At 44.2% G+C, this 19,498-nt stretch overlaps 2 protein-coding genes across 5 annotated transcripts in view; one reads left to right on the top strand and one right to left on the bottom strand.

Annotated features, from left to right (window-relative positions):
- The first annotated feature begins 416 nt into the window (after positions 1-416).
- Positions 417-9,298, top strand: LOC115111331 (forkhead box protein N4-like). Its single transcript, XM_029637265.2, is given in 10 exon segments — positions 417-514; positions 3,469-3,653; positions 4,138-4,250; positions 4,384-4,494; positions 4,824-4,951; positions 5,189-5,285; positions 5,530-5,737; positions 6,118-6,360; positions 6,363-6,506; positions 6,657-9,298. Coding segments are annotated over 10 exon segments (1,569 nt in total). The 5' UTR covers positions 417-434; the 3' UTR covers positions 6,917-9,298.
- The window catches only part of LOC115111329 (acetyl-CoA carboxylase 2-like), a 54,738-nt gene continuing 38,790 nt past the window's right edge, over positions 3,551-19,498 (bottom strand). For 2 of the 4 annotated variants that reach the window (XM_029637262.2, XM_029637263.2), the window contains 16 exons: positions 19,230-19,352; positions 18,822-19,091; positions 18,320-18,417; positions 18,064-18,184; positions 17,767-17,877; positions 17,156-17,299; positions 16,733-16,853; positions 16,432-16,528; positions 16,001-16,097; positions 14,168-14,303; positions 13,655-13,832; positions 13,364-13,476; positions 12,936-13,090; positions 12,032-12,202; positions 11,643-11,779; positions 9,217-11,527 (listed from right to left, as the gene is read on the bottom strand). In XM_029637262.2, coding sequence (XP_029493122.2) covers positions 11,401-11,527; positions 11,643-11,779; positions 12,032-12,202; positions 12,936-13,090; positions 13,364-13,476; positions 13,655-13,832; positions 14,168-14,303; positions 16,001-16,097; positions 16,432-16,528; positions 16,733-16,853; positions 17,156-17,299; positions 17,767-17,877; positions 18,064-18,184; positions 18,320-18,417; positions 18,822-19,091; positions 19,230-19,352 — 2,199 coding nt within the window. In that variant the 3' untranslated portion in view covers positions 9,217-11,400. Of the gene's footprint in view, positions 3,635-4,107; positions 4,188-9,216; positions 11,528-11,642; positions 11,780-12,031; positions 12,203-12,935; positions 13,091-13,363; positions 13,477-13,654; positions 13,833-14,167; positions 14,304-16,000; positions 16,098-16,431; positions 16,529-16,732; positions 16,854-17,155; positions 17,300-17,766; positions 17,878-18,063; positions 18,185-18,319; positions 18,418-18,821; positions 19,092-19,229; positions 19,353-19,498 lie in introns of those variants that run through there. The other 2 variants (XR_003860797.2, XM_029637264.2) reach the window with 2 other exon arrangements.

The following is a 19,498-nucleotide window of genomic DNA, read 5'->3' as shown; positions in this document are numbered from 1 at the left end:
AAACATCTAAAGTATTGTTTGTTGTCTATTTTAATTTGCAATTGTTATGTTTTTTCCATGATAGCTGATATGATTGTCATTAGCTTATATCATTATTGTTATTAACTGATCATAATCAGATTCAGATTTAAAAAAATAGTGCATTCATTGTAGCCTATATGATTAATGTAGTACATAATACTATATCATACATAATATAAATACTTATTTTCCTCCATAAGTAGTCTGTTTGATGTGCTAATATTTTATTTATCTAAAGGTCATAATCATAGCCTATATAATGAGTAGACAAAACAAGGAAACAAAATTCAAATTGTTTGGACAGTTTAAAAAAAGAAATAGGTTTAAACCTAAATGACATCAAGTATTGAAGCCTAGATGTCTTATGCAGAGGGACTTTTTCCTTGTTTCAGCATTATCAAATATCCCAGGAAATGATAGAAAGTGGAATTGCATCCAGGATGTCAGGAGTTCTAGAAAATTCAGGTCATCATCCCTCTCCACAAGATTACAGGTAAGACTGGATTTGTGAATTGCAATGATACGCTTTTTGATCAAAGTTGTATCTCTGTAAAGTTGGCTCCACTTAACAAAAAAAAAAGGCAAATATGATTCAAAAGGTTTAGGTATAAGGATAACTCCAATATATATTTTCCAAAAACTCCGTATACTGTAGTTTTAATCCAACGGTAGAGGGACAGCTCTTTCAGTGAAGGGAGGTGGTGTATGAAAAAGGGGAGAAAAAAACCCACTACCTAAGAATAAATGATTTTGTCTGAATGGATCTGTCAGAAACCATCAGCTCTGTTTACACTCCCGCTGCCGGCACACAGTGAGACTCAGCCTCTTGGCCCGCCGGCTCCAAGGGGGAGATGGGGCTCTCCGGGTCACTAGCGAGGAGAAGTGGCTCTCAATTAGGAGGTGGGAGTGGGGTCTGTGTAGTATTGAACCTCTGGGAAAGCTTGTGCGACTTGTGCTAGACGGGGGACACTATAGACCAGCATGCCGTGCCTCGTTGAACATGCTCTTTATTGTGGGTTAAGTGGGGGTGTATAGGGAAGAGGCATCCTAATGGCTGTAAAAATATTTAGGGTGATTGGCTTAGGCCTAGAGATGCTTTTCAGATTTTCAGGAAAAAATTAAAAAGCATTAAGAATGTGTTTTACATATCAATTGTGTTATATAGGCTATAACTGTTTACAATCAAGTTGTAATGTTTTGATCAAATCCCACTAATCGTTGAAGGGATATTCATGTTCACAAATACAACCTAACCTGATTTTTGTACCTTTGCTGTAGTAAATTCCTCATTCATTTAGAAAATTTGGCCAAAACACCATACAAATACCCAAATCCTATATTACAAATGTACCCTTTCTGAAGGTCGTGTCTACATTAGATTTTTGAAAAGTCACGTTATCATGTTATAGGCCTAATCCACTTCCAGATTTTGCTTTGATGCAACTCAATAACAATATTCAAAAGTGGATTGAACCCCAAGAAAGTTCAGACATGTCCTTCAGGAAAGGATACTGCTGTAATATGAGTTGGATTGGTTTGTTTGTAAGGTTATTTAGACATATTTCAGAATGAATGGGACCCTATGTTAATACTGACAAAATACAATGACTATCAAATACCTAAGTAAAAGAAACAAAATACATATCCAAAGAACTGTCTTGGGCATCCGACTACAGCCAAGGTAAATGACAAATCATGTTAGGTTGTATTGAGTTGAACATCCCTTAAGGCCAAAATAGTCATCTTGTTGTTATATGCTTCCATTGGAACTAGTGCTCTCTAAAATGTGTTTTACCTATTTGGATTAAGCCTTAACTCAGGGTTACAGCTGGTGAGGCATATATTTGTCTTTTTTTTTGTGTGTGTGTTTTTTTAAAGAGAGAGAACACGCATGTGTGTGTGCATGTATGTAGGCATGTGTGCATGTGTCTTTTTGGGGGGTAGAGGGAGCTCATACTACAAAGCTCAAGTAGAAATAGGTGTCTGTGGTGGTGCCTGTGGTGTACAGTTTCACAGGAGCGTCTGTCACTCTGCTTTGAAAGAGACGGTTATTCACAAGCCTTTACTAGCACATGCAGTCAAGGTGTCCAAAGCCTTGTGCCAAGGCAAAGCTCTGGATGAAATGTCATTTATTCAGGTGACAGGCTGAGTGAGCAGTGTGGGCTGACCTCCATCAACCCCACCCTCCTCCCTCAGTCCCCCAGGGCCCTGTCTACTGCCCTTCTGGGTGGAGGAGGGGGGACAGTGTGAGGAGAGGGACAGGGAAGCAGATGGCATCCTATTTGTCCCTCTTGTGTGAGGACTGTCATTCCAACAGATTAATGCAGGGGCTGGTAAAAAAAAAACGTTAAAAAAACGGCAGAGACAATCAAGGAAGGGTCTGGGTGGAAACAATAGGGCCACGTGCCACTGGACAGATTTGTCGTTTGGGACACAATAGGTGATAATTTTTCAATAGACAAGGCCAACTGTTGCAGAGCGACATGTGCCGCTCTCCCATATTTTCAAATGATCTCATGCGCTGTTTACTTATGATTCAGCCAATGGGTAGAGGGAGATTGTAGTCACCTGATGTAGGGGTGATTTTGTTTGCAGTTGGGGTGGGGTGGGGATCGGGGGATCCTACAGTCTCCAGACCCACAAAGTAACTGAATAGTGAGTGTCGTCATAGCGACCCCAATTACTGAACTATTCTACAGTAAGTGCGTGGAGAGACGACTGGAGAGGATTCTTCTCTTTTCTCCCTGCAGAGCCCTCCTGTCTAAAAGAAATAATGAGCAAAAGCTGATTGGCACCCCATGCCCCGATTAAGCACAAATTAAGCAGTAAATCTTAACAAATATTGTACACAGGTATGGGAATTCATTGTTGACACAACTTGATCATCATTGTTGGTGGTTATGTTGCAAATCTAGTGATCACTTATTTTTATTTGTATTTCCCAAAACTCAGGAAGTATATGAGAACATTAAAATTGTTGATGAGGAAGGTCATAAGCAAGTTACTGAAGAGGGATTAATAATAACGAGAATGTTGGCTTTTTATCCATAATGTTACTATTACAGTAATTAGCTAATCAAATAGCACTCTATAATATACTTGTGGTAAATCCCAGATAAGATTATACTCCTGGATTATGATTCATTTTCACTTCTCCAAAACCAATGTTGGATGCATTACTTTAGGTTTAATGGAATACATGTCTATTCAGTCAGTGTCCTGTATATTTGCCCTAGATATAACCAGACCTGAATAGTATGAATACTATTTATGAAGTGGCTACTTACACATTTGTTTTGGGGTTTGTACTTTTGGGATTATTATTTTTTTGCTTCCATGGCAATAATGATTTCAACTAGTATTTGAATCCAGGTCTGGATATATCCTACAGTTGTATGCTAGGCTGTGTATCTGAGTGGTTGTGTTGCTTGTGTCCCGTCCCTGCAGACTTCTGACCACAGACCCCTCCCAGCTTCAAGAGGATCTCCCTGGGGAACTGCAGTCTCTGTCATGGCTCACATCTGTAGATGTTCCTCGGCTGCAGCAGATGGCCGATGGTCGCGGTGGTGGCGGAGGAGACTTCAACGGGCCTTCCCAGGGGCAGGGGGGCAGCCTTCTTGAGCAGCAGACAGGTGAGACACACAAAAACACACACACACGCCAATTGGGGGAGCCTGCACCATTTCAAATCCACACACACGCTCTGATTGGATAGTTCAGGAGTGCTTCTGGGCTCTGATGCTGAAGAGGACAAATTGATCAAAATGATTACAGTTGGAAGCATAACTGCCAACCTGGCTAATGAGACTGGCAAGACCAATAGAATGATTAAAGTGCAGTATAAGGGGATATAGACTTGGGCCTACACTGATACTTGATAGGGCCATGGACCCTGTCTTAATGCTTTACAAATGCATCCTTCCTTCTTATCTTCCTTGAAGCACAATCATGTATCAGAATACTTAAATTGGTAAAAGTAATAGGGTAGTCTTGCTCAGCCCTATCCAATCACATTTGCTTACCTTGAAATAGGATGCATTTCTAAAGTATTGGAACAGGGCCGATGTGTGGAGATTGAAGACAGACCTGGATTTTGTACTGCTTCCTTCCTCACAGCTCAGCTGAACAACATGACCATGGCAGGGGGACAGGGAGCCATGATCCACCTACAGAGCAACATGCAGCACAGCCCCCTGGGAATTAACGTCATCACTCCCCACAGTGGAAATGTAACTTATGCATCCTGACATTAAAAAATACATATATGATTTATCCAAACAGTTTTATTAATCAGTGCTTATTCTCTAGCTAAATGAAATCATATAGTAAATATACTAAAGTTGCCCTGGGTCTATTCCACAGATGTCTCCATTCTCCATGAATGGGCAGCCCTCACCAGGGTACCAATGCCCTGCCTCTGCCTACCAACCTACAGCCCAACAAGTTTTCACTCTGACCCAGGCTAGCCAGCAGGTAACTATGTCATCCCTACTACAGCTGGGCTGTGGATACAGTTTGTGAATTAGAAATTAATTGTTACATATAATTACATAGTATTGTAAAGAGTATTTAGTAAATGACAATGTAACAACCTATTAATACAGTAATGTTAGCGTAATTACAGTGTTACTACATGGGTATATGAGCAACTTAATGTAGTGTTAGAGATTATTCTATTCGTTTACGGCCTACTGCTGATTAAGGGTTTGATGTTTATATGGCATTAATTAAAACACTATTTTTATTTAAAATAAATAATATACATTACAAATATTCTAGATTGTTCTCTCATTTTCTCTCAGTGTTCTCCTGCTGGGTTCTACAGCAATGTCTCCTTCAACAACCAAAACCTGTTCACACAGCCGCGCCTGGCTCCACAAAACCAGGACCTACAGCCCAAGTCTTTCCCCAAGCCCATCTACTCCTACAGGTAAGCCTCCCCTGGGCCAAGGGGCATTACAGTAGTATTGTATTGCCTGGGTCATGTTCACTAGGGCACACAAAGGAAAATGACAAGTTCAGGTAGTTCCCCATTTAAGTCCATTTTCTTCCCATTGGTGCCTAATGAACAAGACCCTGGTCTAATTATCAACCATATGACATGTATTTACTTCCTATATTTATAACTAAATGGTAATATTGTCTTTCTACTTTGGTCCATCCTCAGCTGTTTGATCGCTATGGCTCTGAAGAACAGCAAGACGGGCAGTCTCCCCGTCAGCGAGATCTACAGCTTTATGAAGGAGCATTTCCCCTACTTTAAGGTAAGACTTGAGCAGATCCTCTAAGGGCTGGTTTCTCGGACCCAGTTTAAGCCTAACCCTGGAATAAAAAGCATGAATGAAGAATCACCATTGAACATGCTTTTTAGTCTAGGACCGGGTCCAGAAAACTGGCCTAATATTCAATAGTGATTGGGGAAGCAGATATGTTGCATGGAAGTTAGCATTGTGTTTAGTAAGTCGTTTAAATGTCTCCTTCCTCTCCTTGGGGTTGTTTTCCCTATAGACAGCACCAGACGGATGGAAGAACTCAGTCCGACACAACCTGTCCCTAAACAAGTGCTTTGAGAAGGTGGAGAACAAGATGAGCGGCTCCTCGCGTAAGGGTTGCCTCTGGGCCCTGAACCCGGCCAAGATCGACAAGATGGAAGAGGAGATGCAGAAGTGGAAGCGCAAGGACCTGCCAGCCATCCGTCGCAGCATGGCCAACCCAGGTGAGACCACAGGGCTGACTGAGGTCTATTCACACACAACCTGGATCCTGTTCAATAGGCACAAAATAGAGGAAAAGGGACTGAAACAGGGAGGAACAACCTGAACTCATTTTTGTTTTCCTTTGCAAAATGTTTTTGAAAAATTGTGTGTGCTCTACTGAACACGGCCCATCAATGAAGGACATGACCCTCCACCAATGAAGATGATTATTACTCCTCAGTTTTATATGTCTATGTGGCAACTGTCACGGCTACAGTACAGTTGGCTATGTTCCAATTGACACTAATATGCTTAGACTCTGCTAAGTTTTTTGTTTTAAATGGACAGTCATCAGTCTGTCATCAGCTGCTAAACTGCCCTGTTTTTCCCTCTCTGTCAGATGAGTTGGACAAGCTGATCACGGACCGGCCAGAGAGCTGCAGACGAAAGCCCATGGACCCCGGGATGACCCGTCTCCCAAGCTGTCCGTCCGGCCTAACCCTGTCTGTCCCAGGCCAGATGCAGCCCCAGCCCGTGGTCACCCTGTCCCTGCAGTGCCTGCCCATGCACCACCAGCTTCATGCCCAGCTCCAGGCCAATGCCCAGGCCAGGCTGGCCTCGGTATCCCCCGCCCAGACACCCCCCTCCACACCGTTCCTGACCTCTCCCACAGCCCTCTTGCCACCGAGCATCCCGGCAAGCAGCCTCATGACTTCTACAGTCTCCACGGTGACGTCAACGCAGAGGTGGACGCACTGGACCCCAGCATCATGGACTTCGCTCTACAAGGTGGGTAGCTATAGCACCTAGTCACAACATGATATACTAATTGAACAATCCTCAAACCAATGTTACTTTGCACTGGAGTTGGCCATTTTCTTGTCTCTTAGAAGCAGTGATGACCATTGACGTGACAAAATTAGTTTCTTCTGTCCTCAGGTAACCTGTGGGAGGAGATGAAAGACGACAGCTTTAACCTGGAAGCGTTGGGCACCTTCAGTAACTCTCCCCTGCGTTTGTCTGACTGTGACCTGGGTGCCATGACCGGCAGCCTCCCTCCTGTCTCCAGTGGAGGTAGCATGCCCTTCTCAGACCTGCAGGCGACGGGCCTGTTCACCTCATACGCCACCCTGGACACCCTCTCCTCCCAGTACATGGGCACGCCAGGCAACAGCAAGCCCATCACCGCCCTGCTTTAATGAAAACATCCCCACCACAGAGTGGAAGTCAAAGACAAGAGCTGTAGTGATGCATCACCAACAGAATCAAAATACCTTCTTTTGTTTTGCACAGAGGCTCTACTTGTCAATCCCACTACTGGCACCAAAAACCCCCCCACATCTTCTTTGACTGAAAAGCGTGAACCCTCATTGGTTTTCTCTGTCCACAATGACAGTGCAACTTGTGTTGCCGTCCCCAAGCCACTACTTCAGATGGGAGAAAGAGGTCCATTTGGAGACTGATTTGATCAAAATAATTTTAAAACCACACACATACAGACAGGGTCTTCGGAAAGTATTCAGACCCCTTGACTTTTTCCACAATTTGTTACGTTACAGCCTTATTCTTAAATTGATTAAATCAGTCTACGCACAATACCCCATAATGACAAAACAAAAACAGGTTTTGGGAAAATGTTGTTAATTAAAAGAATAAATAAATGGAAATATCACATTTACATAAGTACTCAGACCTTTTACTCAGGACTTTGTTGAAGCACCTTTGGCAGCGATGACAGCCTCGATTCTTCTTGGTATGACGCCACAAGCTTGGCACACCTGTATTTGGGGAGTTTCTCCCATTCTTCTCTGCAGATCCTCTCAAGCTCTGTCAGGTTGGATGGGGAGCGTCGCTGCAGAGCTCTTTTCAGGTCTCTCCAGAGAGGTTAGATCGGGTTCAAGTCCAGGCTCTGGCTGGGCCACTCAAGGACATTCAGAGACTTGCCCCGAAGCCACTCCTGCATTGTCTTGGTTGTGTGCTTAGGGTCATTGTCATGTTGGAAGGTGAACCTTCACCCCAGTCTGAGGTCCTGAGCGCTCTGGAGCAGGTTTTCATCATGGATTTCTCTGTACTTTGCTCCGTTCATCTTTCCCTCGATCCTGACAAGTCTCCCAGTCCCTGCCGCTGAAAAATATCCCCACAGCATGATTCTGCCACCACCATGCTTCACCGTAGGGATGGTGCCAGGTTTCCTCCAGACGTGACGCTTGGCATTCAGGCCAATCTTGGTTTCATCAGACCAGACAATCTTGTTGAGAGTCTTTAGGTGCCTTTTGGTAAACTCCAAGCGGGCTGTCATGTGCCATTTCACTGAGAAGTGGCTTCCGTCTGGCCACTCTACCATAAAGGCCTGATTGGTGGAGTCTTGCAGAGATGGTTGTCCTTCTGGAAGGTTCTCCCCATCTCCACAGAGGAACTCTAGAGCTCTGTCAGAGTGACTATTGGGTTCTTGGTCACCTCCCTGACCAAGGCCCTTCTCCCCCGATTGCTCAGATTAGGCGGGCGGCCAGCTCTAGGAATAATCTTGGTGGTTCCAAACTTCTTCCATTTAAGAATGATGGAGGCCACTGTGTTCTTGGGGATCTTCAATGCTGCAGACATGTTCTGGTACCCTTCTCCAGTTCTGTGCCTCGACACTATCCTGTCTCGGAGCTCTACGGACAATTCCTTCGACCTCATGGCTTGTTTTTGGCTCTGACATGCACTGTCAACAGTGGGACCTTATACAGACAGGTGTGTGCCTTTCCAAATCATGTCCAATCAATTGAATTTACCACAGGTGGAATCTCAAGGATGATTCATGGAAACAGGATGCACCTGAGCTCAATTTCAAGTCTTATATCAAAAGGTCTTAATACTTATGTAAATAAGGTATTTCTGTTTTTGTTTTTCTATACATTTGCAAAAAAATCTGTTTTCGCTTTGTCATTATGGGGTATTGAGTGTAGATTGTTGAAAAAATATATATATTTAATACATTTTAGAATTAGGCTATAACGTAACAAAATGTAGAAAAAGTCAAGGGGTTGGAATACTTTCCGAAGGTACTGTGTACTGTAAGCAAGAGGAGTAACCAATGGCGGATAAGAGGGAAACTCAAATTAGGAGAAAATTGACAAAAATATACGGACATCTCTGGTGGAGCTTTGCCAAGCAAAGACTCAAGAAGCTGTGCTACCCTGTAGTACACCAACTACTAACTTACCATCTGCTAGTTATTGTACCATTGGCATTCCTGTGTTTGTAAGCCTTACCATGATACTGCTAAGTTCCCTGTTCTTTATCTGTTGTCTGTATCATCTTAGGAAGTATTACTGTGATGTTTTATTTATATTGGAGAAAGGGAGGAATTTATCAAACACGGTTTACTGTATATATTTGTATGTTTCAAATCCCTTCTATCTCCACAGAAAAGCTTTCGTTTCTTAAACAGTATTTACCCATACATTCCAAAACAGGTCAGCATTGGAAAATATGCTAAAATTAGTCAAATTCTGAATTCATCATTGAAGTGATTTTTTTATGACTGTCAGGCTACATGTACTTTAAAATGACAGAAAAACAATAAAATCACAATGGGTAAATCAGTTTCAGTTTTGTGCTGAAAATAGATTCATTACATTTATTTACTTTATCTCTTATTAGGGTTACGTACACAAAATAGCAGATATTTTATATATATTATTAACACAATTTCAAATGGATATCTGATATTTTGTTGAAGGCAACATTTATCCATTGCATCGTTGTCTGCCCCTGTTCACCTGAGTTTAAGAAACAATCAGGATTCTATTAAACACAATGAAAACATGTACACGTATTCATATCACATACAAAAAGATAGCATGAATCATCATCTTCTTTAGGTGTCCATTTGTTCCAAATGAGCACCATACAAGTACTATGGGTGTGAATTTATCTAGTGGCATTTAGATTGTTCAGCCAGACTACACACCATGTATACACCATCAATAACCAGGTTTCCATCCAACCTTTTTATGCGAGTAAAGTACATGTTGGATAAGAAAGGTGACAAAAGGCCCGATGCAAATCTGTAGGTAAACTTCACAAATGTCGACAAAACAAAATACGGGGTTATTATAAGGTGGGTTATTATAAGGTGGGTTATTATCAGGTGGGTTATTATAAGGTGGGTTATTATCAGGTGGGTTATTTTTGTGTCTGTAAAATGTATTATGTGAGAAATGGCGGTGAAAATGCCTTTATGCGAAAATATTGCTATAATAACCATCATATCAAAGTAAACTTGGAGTCACGCGATGACATGTTGTGTGGTCCTCCCACTAGACTGGTTGGGAAAGCATGCAGTTAATTAGGCTACAGATGAATGATGATGAACTTCACAGGGTGGTTAAAGTGCACGGTGATGAGCTTGATGCTCCTTTCCAATAAATATTGAGGGTCTTATTCTGGTGACATGATGATCAAAGCTTGGCTGCTGTTTGACAAATCAAAATGATCTCACTCTTTTGTCCATGATAATCTCATCATGTAGGTAGCCTACATGCACTGTATATCTGAGAGTTGTTGGCTAGCATGCAAATGATTCGACCTGAATGAGCACATTCGCTATATATAAATTAAAAAAACATCAGTAAAGTTGAAAATCCGACGGAAACCCATTTTAATTTTTTTAAAATTTAAATTCGGGAAATGGGAATTTAACAGCAAAAGTCATTTTTTTGTGCATACCTCATCACACACAGCCTTTTATCCGCACCAAGTCAATTTGATGGAAACACATCTCTGGTGGGAAAATGCACATATTGTTTTTATGCTAATTTTAGAATATTAGCATGAAAATCTGTCGCCAATTGGATGGAAACTTAGCAATTGACAACAAAAAAATACAAATGAAATCACTCAGGAAAAACACAGGTGTATTTCTAATTCAGTCAAACACCAATAATAAAAGAAAGAAATTCAAGGGTACAAGAATAAACACCGGGTGGTAACGTTAAGTACAAAAAAAGCTTTTACCTGACTTTCAAATTGCACATAGTTAGGCTTTTAAAGACGACACTGACCTAAAAACTAACCTTTGGTTTAATTAGTACAGTATGCCGTACATTCAAAGGATAGCAATGAGAATCTTTATTAGAATACTGACAAAAAGGCCAATGGTTCAATCTATTCAATGAATGTTACATTTTTTAAATATATGGGTTTCCCCATCCTATTGATAATGTGCATTTGAAATGCCAGTGAGTAGTGGCGGTTCCCTCTGATCACAGCAATGTCAACCGCTACATGGAACCAGACCATTTCTTTTGCCTGCCTGTAGTGTCAGGTGGGTGTGGTTTGTACCTTTGATCATTTTATATTGGTTCCATTGGAACAGGCAAGCTTAAATACAGTATTTGAAATGATCTGAGATAGTATTTGAACCCAGGCCTGCTTGGAACATCCTAAACATGTCCAATCACAGCATGTAGTACCTGTGCAGTGGCAGGGTGAATCTCTGCTGTGCCTGGTTACAGTGTGTGAGTAGCACTAACTAGCCCTAACCCTGAGAATAAGACAAGCTTTAGTCTTAGCTTTATTGGCTCACCTGATTACAACAGAAAGGGTCCACATGTCTACTTCTCTAGTCTCTCTCGTATGGGACAACTACATAGATGTCTTGTGTAAGGCGTCAGGCAGCTCAGCTCAGACCTGGAGTTTAACTGGGGGCCGTGCCGTCCATCGTGGCCAGCAGGTGGGAAATCTTGGCCCTCTGGGACGGAGTGATGGTCTGGCTCATGTGGATGATGCAGTCCATGGTCAACTCAGGATTGGCCTGCACCAGGCTAGAATAGCAAACACAGTATACACAATAGGATTACTGGTAGTTGCCAGCATATACACACAGTACATTCAAGTGCATGCGCACGCACGCGTGTGTGTGTGTATGTGTGTGTGTACCTGCGGATGTGTTTTAAGGCGTGGTCCCTCTTCAGGTACTTGATGTTCTCTCTGATGGCTGATCGTGTGCCGTCCTCTTTGGTCAAATGTTTCTCCAGCCACTCCACCACCGCTTTGTTGTTGTCCCAAAGGTACGCCTGGAAATGAGGCACAGAATCTCACTCTAAAACACTTCTCCACACAATGGATTGTAGTTAAATAGATTGTATCTCCCACGCAGTAACCCAACATCTTAAACATTGGATCAAAAATAACTCCTTATGGTCAGAGGGTGACAATTAGGACATGTTTCAGACAGGGCTACATGTTTCAGACAGGGCTACTACACTATAATAGCATAACACCACTTGTATGACATGAACGGAGACATTAAGTTGTGACGTCCATACCTGGACTGTTCCCTCAGTCTCCACAAACCAGCGGCGCAGCATGGACTGGATGTGTCCGTCACTCAGCTCTGGGTTGGCCTGCAGGACCTCACACTTCACCACGCCCTCCAGCAGGAGGCGCCGCAGACGCCAGTAGAAGAAGCTCCGCACATTCTTCCAGTCCAGGATGTCCTGCATGTGACCACCGGGTTACACAGACAACCCCCGGGTTACACAGACCACCCCCGGGTTACACAGACAATAGAGTGAGAGGGAGGGACACTAATGCCCCTGTCCCATTGCAGGTACAGAGAATAGGACTGGCCACGACACATGCATCTCCTGCCAGCCCATGTGCAGGTACAGAGAATAGGACTGGCCATGACACATGCATCTCCTGCCAGCCCATGTGCAGGTACAGAGAATAGGACTGGCCATGACACATGCATCTCCTGACAGCCCATGTGCAGGTACAGAGAATAGGACTGGCCACGACACATGCATCTCCTGACAGCCCATGTGCAGGTACAGAGAATAGGACTGGCCATGACACATGCATCTCCTGACAGCCCATGTGCAGGTACAGAGAATAGAACTGGCCATGACACATGCATCTCCTGACAGCCCATGTGCAGGTACAGAGAATAGGACTGGCCATGACACATGCATCTCCTGACAGCCCATGTGCAGGTACAGAGAATAGGACTGGCCATGACACATGCATCTCCTGCCAGCCCATGTGCAGGTACAGAGAATAGGACTGGCCATGACACATGCATCTCCTGACAGCCCATGTGCTCCACTTGTAATTTCCTTCAACTTTATTTTGCTTTGCAGTGTTGGCTCTGGGACCTTCTCTTGTTTGATTGACTATCATAACACAGAGAGTGTTGTTGAAAATACAGGGAGGAAAGTTGATTCTTACCGTGATGGCGCCCTTCTCCTGCATCCTACCAGGAGTGTCGTGGAGGTCCACAAACTGCACTGCCACCTGGTGGTAAATGGGCAGTAGGAACTCCTCTCTGGCACTCAGCTTGGCCTCCAGGTCCCGTCGCTGTTGGTCCGTCAGCTCGGGTGTACCTGGTCAGTCAAGAGGATTTATCAGCCAGTGTCTCCAATGGAAAGCAGAAAATGTTTGTTTCTTATTGGACAAATCCAGGTAGTCTTATCCTGCTTCAGTCTGATTATTTTTGTTTGGTGCCTAATGACCCAGTTGTTTTTTTTAATAGTTGACATACTCATTTTACTCTAAACATGCCAAAACTTCAACAATTGTTATAATGCTAATGAAAAAAAAACATAATCTCTATTGTAGATATGGGTGAAACTACAGGTATTGTTGTAAGAGTTTACCAAGCTTTTCAGCCAGAACGGCGTAGATTGAGTCGATTCGGCGCATGGTCTTCAACAGGTCTTTCCTGCGATACTTAATCTCAACAGTGCCCTCTGCCTCGAGCACACCACCCCTGGACAGGGAGAGTGAGAGACAGACAGAGAGAGAGAGAGAGAGAGAGAGAAGAAAGGGAAGAGGGGGAAGATAAGGGGAGGGTAAAGATGAAGAGAGAGAGAAAGAGAGAGAGTAAGAGAGCAACTCATTCACAATGCAGGGAAGCTTCTCTCCTGTGTAAATGTAAAAAGGCCCACCTGCTCTCCTTGTCTGCGTAGAGCTCCATGCACAGAGGGTTGATGGTGGGGTCGATCACTACCCAGGATCCCCCTCTCAGCTCGGCGTGCGGCGGGATGTAGATCAACACGGGCTGGCGAAACTCCCGCAGGCCATCCACGATGTAGGCACCGAACTTCAGCACCTGGTCGTACATGTCTAAGAGAGAGAGAAACGGACTTGCACTTGTGGTTTTATTTTATTCTATAAATGCTGAGAGAAACGGACGCGCAGTTATGGTTTTATTTTATTCTTTAAATGCTGGGGTGTTTTAGTGGCAGTTATTGTTCCAGTCAGTACCAGACCTGGGTTCAAATACTATTTGAAATGTTTTAGATATTTTGAGCTTTACTTTAATCTGCCAGATGGGCATTCTTTGCACTTTTCTAGACATTTCTATTGGTTCCCTTAAAACAGGCAAGCTCAATCAGGCACAGATACAGTATTTGAAATGATTTTATGTTGTATTTGAACCCAGGTCTGCCAGTCTGTACCTTTCATTCCCCCGGAAAAGCCTCTCCAGTTGGCGAACACCATCAGAGGCAGCCGCTCGCGGTTGAAGTCACGGATGGCCTGGGCCGTCTTAAAGGCTGAGTCCGGGAACCACACCTGGCCAGCCTGTTGCACCAGCTGAGAGGAACGCACAGAGAGGGATATTACACTCTGGTGTAGCTGTCATTTCAGTCTGTGTTACCTTGTCAGATCATGTATTTCTTTTCTAAATGATCGAAGGCATCAAAACTTGATTAATGACGGCTTACAAACAGGTCCCCTTGGCATATGACACAAGCAGGTCCATTACGTAATCATTAAAGGACACAACATACACTAGGTGTACAAAACAGAGGGTTGTGCGGACAGTACATCACTGAGGCTGAGCTCCCTGCCATCCAGGACCTCTATATCAGGCGGTTTGAAAAGAAGGCCCGGAAAATCGTCAAAGACTCAAACCACCCAAGCCATAGACAATTTTCTCTGCTGCCGCATGAAAAGGGGTACCGGTCTACCACGTCTGACACCAAGTCTGACACCAACAGGGTCTTGAACAGCTTCTATCCCCAAGCAATATGACTGATAAAAATGTATCTTTATTGATCTTTTAATTCAATATTTGCACTGTCTCTGTGCACAATCACATAGCCTCCAAACACTCGGACACCCACTCACATACAAGCTGCTGCTACTCTGTTTATCTTCTATCCTGTTGCCTAGTCACCTTACCCCTATACATATCTACCTTCATCACTCCAGTATCCCTGTCACCTTACCTCTATACATATCTACCTCCATCACTCCAGTATCCCTGTCCCCTTACCTCTATACATATCTACCTCCATCACTCCAGTATCCCTGTCACCTTACCCTTATACATATCTACCTCCATCACTCCAGTATCCCTGTCCCCTTACCTCTATACATATCTACCTCCATCACTCCAGTATCCCTGTCAACTTACCTCTATACATATCTACCTCCATCACTCCAGTATCCCTGTCAACTTACCTCTATACATATCTACCTCCATCACTCCAATATCCCTGTCACCTTACCCCTAAACATATCTACCTCCATCACTCCAGTATCCCTGCACATGTAAATATGGTATTGGAACTGACTTTTTAAAATATTTCCTGTATATAGTGTGCTTACTTACTTACTTTATTGTATATAACATATTTCCTATTCTTATTTCTCGTGTTTTTTTCTAGTAATACATTGTTATTGTTTATTCCATTGTTGGGTTTTGAGTTTGCAAGAAAGGCATTTCACTGTACTTGTGACATTAAAACTTGAACACCTTCCTAACATTGAGTTGCACCCCCTTTTGCCCTCAGAACAGCCTCAATTATTCTGGGTATGGACTACAATGTGTAGAAAGCTTTACACAGGGATGCTGGCCCATATTGACGCCAATGCTTCCCACAGTTGTGTCGTGTTGGCAGGGTGTCCTTTCTGGACCCTTCTTGATACACATTGGAAACGGTTGAGCATTAAAAACCCAGCAGCGGTGCAGTTCTTGACACACTCAAACCGGTGCGCCTGGCACCTACTACCACACCCCGTTCAAAGACACTTAAATCTTTTGTCTTGCCCATTCACCCTCTGAATTTCACACACACACAATCCATGTCTCAATTATCTCAAGGCTTAAAAATCCTTCTTTAACCTGTCTTCTCCCCTTCATCTACACACTGATTGAAGTGGATTTAACAAGTGACATCTATAAGGAATGATAGCTTTCACCTGGTCGGTCTATGTCATGGAAAGAGCAGGTGTTCCTAATGTTCTGTACACTCAGTGTACAATGTGGACACTAAGCCACTCACTCTGGCCTCAGAGTCCAAGTTGGCTGGATCGGCCGGTATAGCCACCTCAACGGTGCGTGTTTCCACTGCGATGACACCAATAGGAATCCCTCCTAACCTGTGATGTTTTTTGTTACAAGTTAGTTGTTAATTTACGTTCCGAGCACTAACATCTCAGGGGTTCCATATCCTGTAGGTATGATGCTTTACATATTGTCAACATGTATGGACCTTTATAATGTCATATTATAACACTTCAAATGTCTCCCTCTATGTAGCAAACGTTTTCTACTGACTCAAAATGGCTGGTATTTAGTAAGGATTCAAATCCATTAGAATTTCATCATAATGCATTGTGCCTGCAGACGTTAAGTTTTACTCGTATGTCTTCTGTAAGCATTTCTATCACAGAATTCTAGGATTACAAGTTGCTATTGTGCGTATGTGCGTACCTGGCTCTGCCTACCACTACTGTCTGGGCCCAAGATCCCAGCACCTCCATGAAGGAGCCATGGTCACAGAATCCACTCTGCCAGGATCCTTTCACAGCTAAACACACAAACAGAGTTGATTTAGTCGTCCACATTAATATGTAAAGTGTATTGCATTTCTTTAATGCACTTTAAATAGTTTTGGTTCGATTCAAAATACAGTACACTACACCGTGGAATCAAAATGATAGTGATATATCCATGGGGAAATAGAATCTGGGCAGAGTTAAGAGGGTTTTGTATTCTGCAGAGTGTGTCTTACTGGGGTGGGGCCTCCCAGCCAGTAGCCAGCGGGGGTCATAGGGAGCCTTGGTGGGGGTGAACTCGATCTCCCTCTCCACTGGGTCCTTGGGTGGGATCACCGGCACCGGAGAGTGCTTGTTCTGAAACCAGAGTAGAACAATGTTCTGAGATCTTCTATCTGGGGGTTGGTCGGCTGAGTTCGACCTCTTACCGGACATATTTTGCCTGGTCCCACATCTATTTGTGCGGTCTTGCCAACTTGGCGTCTCAGAGTATAACTGCTGATCTAGGATTAGTTTTGCCTGTTAGATCACAATGAATCCGATTATATGAACAGGGGGAACCTGATCCTAGATCAGCACTACTACTCAGGAAAAGCTTTATGAATATAGACTCAGATCTGGGATCAGGCTAGGATGTTCTTTCTCTTCTTAGAATGTACCTTTGGCATAAAGGAGAGCCACTGCAGGATGGTGAAAACGCCCTCGAAGTCGTCAGGCACCGTGCTGTGTGTCACGCCATTGTTGTGCATGATCTGGACGCCTCCCAGCTGGTTGTTGGAGGTGTACACCTCTCGGCCCAGGACCTGCAATGAAAACAGCTCCACTGTCAACGAAACTGAAAAAACACCACATATCCAGTGGATTACATTCATCAACAGGGAAAGGCGGATACCTAGTCAGTTGTACAACTGAATGCATTCAACTTAATCAGAGAGGTGCGGGGGGCTGCCAATATCAACATCCACTTCTTTGCGGCCCGGGGAACAGTGGGGCTACTGGCCCAACAATCTAACCACTAGGCTACCTGCCGTCCAAGTGGTTGAAAAGCTGAAGGCATTAATGGTTATTTAAAGTTTTTTTTTTTTTAAAGTAATAGTTTCACTATTTATGAAATACGATTCTTCTTAAAGGGGTATTTTAGCTAAAAAACACATTTTGATATATTCCTTGTCAGTCCACTGCTGATATGGTCTCAAATTACCATTATGTTATCCTAATAGTGGACCTGTGTTCACTTCTTGGAAAAGTCTTAGACAGGACAGAGGCATACCTTGTTGAGGGCTCCAGCCCCAGTCAGGATGATGTGGGAGTTCTCCACCTGGATGACCCTCTGCCCCAGACGCACCAGATAGGCCCCGATCCCAATGGCACGGCACGTCACCTGCAGTAACCAGGACATAACATGGCTTTAACATAAGCTATGAGGCATGGTAGGCCTAACCACCTGGGATATCTAACCCCAGACGAAGAGACGTGTGTGTGTGTGTGTGTGTGTGTGTGTGTGTGTGTGCGTGCGCAGTTTGCGTGCGTGTGTGTCTGTTGTGGTGATGTGACGTCTCCTCCTGACCATGCTGATGGTGATGATCTCATCGTAGGCCTGGGATGTCTCCCCGGCGATGGTGCCTGATCCCCTCAGGTTCTCCACCCCCAGTCCCTCCTCGGTCCCTATGATATCAGTGATAACGTACCTGGAGCCCAGTCAATGGGATGGGAGAGAGTGAGAGAGAGTGAGTCAGCAAATCTCTGGGATAACAAACTGTGTGTGTAAGCTGTGCTATTTGATAAAGGGGTGACTAGCTCCAGGTGAAGGGGGTGTGTCCTACCTGGACTCCCCTCCCTCCTCCACATGGTGGCAGTGGACAGCGTTGGTGGAGCTGATGCGGGTGTAGTCCTGGGGCGTCAGGTACAGATACTTGAAACCCTACAGGTGGACACAATAAAACAAACAGTCATCAGTCCAACGGAAGAGGGCTCACACAGTGACAGACACAGGGCATGACTGTGTAGAGGCTGATAGTGATTACATTATGCCCCACCCACCACTGTTCTGATCACAATTCTGTTTGTCCAACCTAGTAGACCATGCCACCAGCACATGTGGAGGGAAGGAATACCGGTAAGTCAGAAAATGAACATGTTTGATTGCCATGACCTTAAATTTTGAATGAGTATTTCCAGTGTGTTTTCCCCCCCATTACCAGCATGGTTCTGCCCTTACAAGTTTCAACCCTGCACCTTTTTAGAATGACTATTGAGTTGAGTGCGTCAATAGCTAAATGGTCTGGCATAGAGTCTACTGGTAAGTAGTGCCTGGTGGTAAGCCACCTTGTAAGGGTCCTGAGGGTCGATCCAGGCCACCTGGAACATGTGTCGTATCTCCTCGGCCAGGCCAATGCGCGCCCCGCTGTTGGCTGAGATGTAGATACGAGGAATGCCCTCGTCCCGGGCCAGCTCCGACGCCCGCAGGAACAGCAGATCTTCCTGGGGCCCGAACGAGCCAATCATATAGGTGATGTCGTTGCAGATGACGATGATGTCGCGGCTCTCGGGATACTCAGGGGTCTTCATCCGCATCCGGAAGGCTACCATTCCCACCTGGGAGGTAGAGAGAGTGAAGAAGGGTATATGCGATTGCCATGTGGTTTGGGACAACATAGGGGATTTAAAATAAATAGTGTCCTGCTTATCTTTGCTTCAGTTCCTTCCAATCCACTTGAGCATGACGTGTTCTACCTGGTTGTCTCCAGGCAGGCGGTTCATCTGCACCAGTCGGTCCTGCGGGTCCAGCACCAGCTCAGTGCACATCAGCACATCTTTAGGGTAACTGTCACCCGGACCCCACAGCTTAAAGAGGGCCTATGAGACACATGGGTTAAAAATAAATACAGTCCGCACAGCTTAAACAGAGGAAGGATCAAGGGTAAAAAACCTTTACAGTGAGAGGTAAAGAGAGAGAGAGGTAAAGAGAGAGAGAGAGAGAGAGAGAGGTAAAGAGAGAGAGA

The sequence above is a fragment of the Oncorhynchus nerka genome, linkage group LG27 (genome assembly GCF_034236695.1).
Source record: "Oncorhynchus nerka isolate Pitt River linkage group LG27, Oner_Uvic_2.0, whole genome shotgun sequence".
Classification (NCBI taxonomy): domain Eukaryota; kingdom Metazoa; phylum Chordata; class Actinopteri; order Salmoniformes; family Salmonidae; genus Oncorhynchus; species Oncorhynchus nerka.
The sequence above is the reverse complement of the archived record's forward strand: the minus strand, read 5'-3'. Positions and strand labels throughout refer to the sequence as shown.